Below are 5795 nucleotides of genomic sequence, written 5' to 3'. Positions count from 1 at the left end.
GCAAGGTGACCAGTCGACAAGTTATTACCTCCCATGGCGGCTGCTTCATCCTTAGCCTTCTGCAAATTCGCTTTGGCTAGCTCCAGGTCGAGGTTGAGTTGGATCTAATTCTTCTCCAGTTCAGCAAACTTGGCTCCAAGATCACAGGATTTCTGCAGTAAACGATAGGACAAGTCAGTCGACAAAGACAAGGGTCAGTCACTTTCGAGTGATAATATGCAAAGATCAGATTATTATGGCAAAAGAGTTCTAAGACTACCGCCGAATCAAACATTCAACAGTAGTCTCGGGGACTACACCCAGTGGGTGCACTTGGCGTGCCCCCACTGGTTCGATTTCCCACTCGACATGGTCTGCCCAGTACGAGTGGAAGGGGTAAAAAACATTTGATCTCAGACCACCGCCGACTACCCGTAGTCGACCGCGGTCTCGGGGAGTACACGCAGTGGGTGCAGTTAGCGTGCCCCCGCTGGTTCAGTTCCCACTCGGTATGACTTGTCTAGTCCGAATGGAAGTACTTCAAACAAACATTTCACAAAGAGTTCAAGAGTTCACTCGACGCGACCTGGCCAACTCAAGTGAAAAGAGCTACACAACATAAGTTGAAACACCCAGTGGGTGAGCGGATGCAAAGTGCAGACTCATGATGGATGCACACTAAAGGTTCCTAACAGAGCAAAGACCAAGCTGAAAGTCGACTCAGAAACGAACTTACAATCCCACTTACTTGGACATTGGCTTGGAGGGCAAAGCTGGCATCATAAGCGGTCTTGCTGGTCTCGTACACCACCTTCATTTTGTCCCTCATTAGGCCTGCTTGGATCATGGCTTCCTTGGCAGCGCCTACTTGGTCCTCCGTGACATGATGAATAGTAAAATAGGAGCTGGTGGAACTGACGAGGTAGCTAGAGGAACTGAAGCTTGGAGTTGCATAGTCGGAACAAAAGGCTGAACAGTCGACGCCGAAGGCTGGACAATCGACACGGGGTCAGCAAAAGAAATAGAAGTTCAAATTGGATCACCAAGTTGCTGAATGACTGGGTCTGGCGCTGATGTCGAGTGAGACACCTTGCTGGCAGGCACCTTCTTGCTCAGAGTCCTGCTCCTTCTCCCTGTATTCTTTTGGGGCTCTACTTCGTGGTCATCGTCATCTGGAAGTTCGATAACATTCGGTGGCACTGCAAAACGCTCGACCGTAAGACATTCAATCAACCGTCAGAACAATTGACAAAGTAAGAACATGACTGTGGAGTTGTACTTGCTCGAGAGGTGGCCGCGTCTGCAGTTTCCTCTTCATCTTGCCCCTTGTCAATATCCATGGACGTCCCAGAAGTAGCAGCGATGAAAGTTCCAAAACTCACTCAGTCAAACAAGAAAATGAGTCGACAATAACATAGAAGTTCTCGAGCAAAGCAAAGCAGAGAGGAGAAACACTTACGCAGAAGCAACAGGGACATCCACCTTGATTTTGGGCAGGGCCTTCTGGGGCTTCGATGGCGGGACCTTGGGCTGCTTCGCAGCCTTCTCTGATGGCTCAGGGGTAGACGTCCGAGTGCGCTTCGGAACCTGCGTACTTGGCTGGGCAGCTTTGACGCGTCCACCTGCTGGATCATGTGATTGCTTGGAACGCTGCTCAGAGCAAGGCGGCGAGTCAACCTCCACTGCTGTTGGAGTCTTCGATGTCTTCATCACTTTCGTCCTCAGACTGCCAGTCGGCACTCTCGCTTGCGATCTCCCCTCCCTCCTGGAACTGTTCCCCGTTGGGCATCGAGTACATCTTGGTGTACATCTGCAAGGCACAAGTCAACAAAAATCAGTCAGATTCAAGAAGCAGTTGCAAATCAAAGAGAAAAACACTCGGTATTTTGAGCCTAACCTCTTCCGGCTCACGGGTGTTGTCGAATGGCTGAACTCTCCTGGACCCCCTGGGGTTGTCCTTGTTCCCGGTGACGCTTCGCAGCCACTGAGCCACCATCTCCTCGGCGACCTCCTCTGGGTGGACCCGAGCGGTGTCTCCAGGGCCTGAGTACATCCACATCGGGTGGTCTCGAGCTTGGAGAGGCTAGATGCGTCGACTGAGGAACACCTCTAACAAATCCATGCCAGTCACACCCTCCAGAACTAAGTTCACAACCTGGTCGACTAAAAGAGATACCTCGCCTTTCTCCTCTGGGGTCACAACCAACGTAGAAGGTTGACGAAGTCGCTCCATAGTGAAAGGGGGGAGACCGGTCGATTGACCGGGAGTCGGGACGTCCTTGCAATAGAACCAGGTGAACTGACTCGGGAAGTACTCCTACCCCTAGTCTGGATCCCTAAACCCCCACACATCTAGATCACATGGGTCTTTTCGTCACTCGGATTTGCCTTCTTCACCGACTGAGAACGACAAGTAAATATGTGTTTGAACAGACCCAAGTGTGGTTGACAACCCAGAAAATTTTCACACATCGAGATAAACGCAGCAAGGTACGTGATGGCGTTTGGAGGGAAATGGTGGATTTGAGCACCGAAAAAGTTCAAGAAACCCCTAAAGAACGGGTGCGGAGGAAGAGAAAAACCTCGGTCAACATGGGTGGCGAGGAGGACACGCTGACCCTCGCACGGCTGAGGCTCGGTTTCCCCCTCCGGCAGCCTCCAAGATCCAACGGCAATCAAGCCGTCCTCAGCAAGCCTCTCCAGGTCATCCCGCTCGACGGTGGAGCGGATCCAGTCCCCCCTGGATCCAGCCCGGCGGCAGACGGACCGCGACGATGTCCCCCGAGCCGTCTTCTTGCCCTTCGCCGTCGTCGTCGCCTTCTTCGCGCGCTCCAAAGCCGCCGTCTTGTCCTTCACCATTGCGGCGGAGTGCACACGGGCGGAACGGGGGCGTCGAGGGTGGAGGAGGGCACGGTGGAGAAGCAGAGGAAGCAGAGGGAGAATGAGGCGCACTGTGCAACGCATCGGCCTCGACGCCTTTTATGGACCTACTTCCGAGTGGCTGACCCGTGGGCCCGAGCAATCCCGTCAAATACCGCAACTGTCGCGCACCCGATACGTGGGGAAAATGTGGCATGAAAATCGAGGCGCCCCTATCTATCCACTCCGATTACTGCGGCATGCCCCGTCCCGCGCGCTTCTCCAAAATTTTGAATCCCGTGAGATCCGGGAACCGCAAAGCAATCAATCGCGCCGAAGATTTCGCACCATAATAACACTCGAAGATTGTCAGTATAATTCACTCGGCGACCTCTGAATCGATCAAGGCGACTCAAACAAGGTTGAAGCTTCAGCATGATTTCCAGACTCCAGTAAAATGCCTCCGAAGCATAAGAATTGAGTCGGAGTCAACTTCAACCCTTCTTCACTCGAACCTCAGTCCATTCGGGGGCTAATGACGATGACATGCACCTACGATGACATGTACCTAGGGTAGGGTCATAGGCCTGACCTAGACGCCCTACCCAAGGACACTACCCCAGAGCCAAAGACATTCAAAGTACAACCGAAGATACCGATTGAAATCACCATGGAGTGCAATCCACTCGACCAGATATACCACTCGGATATCCCAATTCCAGTCGACTATGATAGAGTCACTCGACCTCAGGGAGAATCACTCGGATTACAGAAGATCTAAAGCCACCTCTGGATGGCAACAGTCAGGCGTTCACTCTGTAGCCTTAAAGGTCATTAATAGTCATTATAGCGGGCGTTACCAATAACGTCTGTCTTAATCTACATTAAACCCCTGTGTAACTGAGGCCTGGGAAGGGGTGGCGCACTCTATATAAGCCACCCCTCCCCTCTGGCACAAGGGTTCACCCCCGGGTAACTCTCACGCATAATCCAATCGACCAAGCCTCCGGGCACCGAGACGTAGGGCTATTACTTCCTCCGAGAAGGACCTGAACTCGTAAACCTTGCGTGCACAACCTCACCGTAGCTAGGGCCTTACCTCCTCCTACGTACCCCCTATTCTTACTGTCATACTTACTCCCACGACAGCGGCTCCCAGAATGCTACGTCCGCGGCCACCATGTGCTGGAACCATGGTCACTAGATGCTACAACGGCGTCACTCGGATGCTGCATCCACGACATCACGTGCTGGAACGGTTGCCACCGGGTGCTACCACAACGACTGGCCATAGCGATGGCTTACATCAAAAGTTGCAACCGACACCACATTTTGCTGCGTAGGGCGGACCAGCGGGCACCGGTATTGCATCCGACAGCGCATGCGAGCGGCAACTGCGAGCATGCCACCGCCACCGTGCTGCAAGTGAGGTGGTGGGAGGTGTTAGGTGCTGTGCGCGAGCAATGCGAGGGGCTGGAAAGGGGATGTTTCTTTTTTTTTCATGGATCTGACGGCACATGCGGCTGGATCCAACGCTTGCACGGCGACCAGCCGAAAATTGGGCCGGTCGACCGGACCTAGCGTAGCGTTCGCCTTCTTTTTTCTCTCTGTATATGCACAGAACGGGCAAACGCGCGCGTGCTTACCAAGCCAGAAGGACGACGCGTTCAAATTTAACGAACCATGCGCGCGACGACGCGTTCCCTCCGGGCGAGAGATTACCGCCCGGCCGCCCGCCCGCCTCGCGCTCGCATGCACGTGAACGCACGTAGACGCCTCCACATGGCGGCCACTCCCCAAGATCAGCCCTATAAATGGCGGCCCCCGCCCTCCCGTCCTTCCTCAGGCAAAGCAACAAGGACAACCCACAGAGCATCAGCCGGAGCACTTCTTCCTCCCCTCCGTTCTTCTCCGGCTCCGGTGCTCTCGTACGCGCGTTCGTCCGAGACCACCACCTCGACCAAGAAGAGATGGAGATGAAGAAGATCGCCTGCGCCGTCCTTGTCGCCGCCTCCGCCACCGTGGCCCTCGCCGCCGAAGCCCCGGCCATGGCCCCGGCCCCCGGCGCCGCCGTCGCCGGCTCCGCCGCCGCAGCCGTCCCGGCCGTCGGCGCCGTGCTCGGGGCCACCGTGCTCTCCTTCTTCGCCTACTACCTGCAGTAAGCGCGCCCCGGCCCGAGTCAGTTCGCTGCGAGGAGGAGGAAGGCAGGAAGAAGAAGATCACTAATTCGCTATGTATGGCTCTACGCTACGCTGATTCGAGGCACGCGCGTGCGCTTTGATCGATGCATGCGCGTGCTTTGATTTATATGTCTTGATTTTATTTTGTTTCTCCTCCTTTTGGCGAATCCATTTGCACCGGTCCGATACATCTGGTGCTTTATTATTGTTCTGTTCTTCCTTTTGAGAGAGGGCTCGATGGATATTGTATTATTATTTGCCATTTCTTTGGCCTGATTAATTTAAAGATCGGATTCAATCACATCGTGAATTTGTTCAAGCCTAATGACTTCTACATGTCTTGATTTCGATCGAGGCAGTACGTTACTTGTACGACCGATTCGCGTGTGTGTATGATAGAGTTATGAATCTGCGGAGCACACACATTTTTCATCGGAAAATGATTAAGTTGTAACCTCATTTTTGTATTCTTTTGATTTTTACGAATGTTTGGTGAGTGATATCGTCGTGAAATTCTCAAAGGGATTTAATGCCTACTTGGAACAGAAGGAAGAAAAATGATGAAAAAAATATCGAGCATATTATAAAAACATGCATACGTTCTTCTTCTTTTTTTGCGGGTGCAACATGCATACGTTCGGTGCTTCACACGGCGAAACTACAGATAAATTTCTGGACGAAAACGTCTCTCCGAGAGATCACCTCAAACTCCTTCAGAAAACTCTGTAACACAGGCTTGAGCATATATGCTTCTTCCGTACAAAAATGCTTGAAAGA

At 52.9% G+C, this 5795-nt stretch overlaps 1 protein-coding gene across 1 annotated transcript; it reads left to right on the top strand.

Moving 5' to 3' along the window:
* The first annotated feature begins 4593 nt into the window (after positions 1-4593).
* LOC109778796 (uncharacterized) lies at positions 4594-5319 on the top strand. Its single transcript, XM_020337377.4, has one exon. It carries the CDS (start codon positions 4653-4655, stop codon positions 4998-5000), a length of 348 nt encoding a protein of 115 aa, XP_020192966.2. The 5' UTR covers positions 4594-4652; the 3' UTR covers positions 5001-5319.
* The last annotated feature ends 476 nt before the right edge of the window (positions 5320-5795 follow it).

This window comes from Aegilops tauschii, chromosome 6 (genome assembly GCF_002575655.3).
Source record: "Aegilops tauschii subsp. strangulata cultivar AL8/78 chromosome 6, Aet v6.0, whole genome shotgun sequence".
Taxonomy (NCBI): Eukaryota; Viridiplantae; Streptophyta; class Magnoliopsida; order Poales; family Poaceae; genus Aegilops; species Aegilops tauschii.
This window is presented reverse-complemented; position numbering and strand designations above follow the sequence as displayed.

Bases quoted from the DNA above. Each gene is read 5' to 3' on its own strand.
- LOC109778796 (XM_020337377.4), top strand. From the start codon at position 4,653: ATGGCGGCCCCCGCCCTCCCGTCCTTCCTCAGGCAAAGCAACAAGGAC.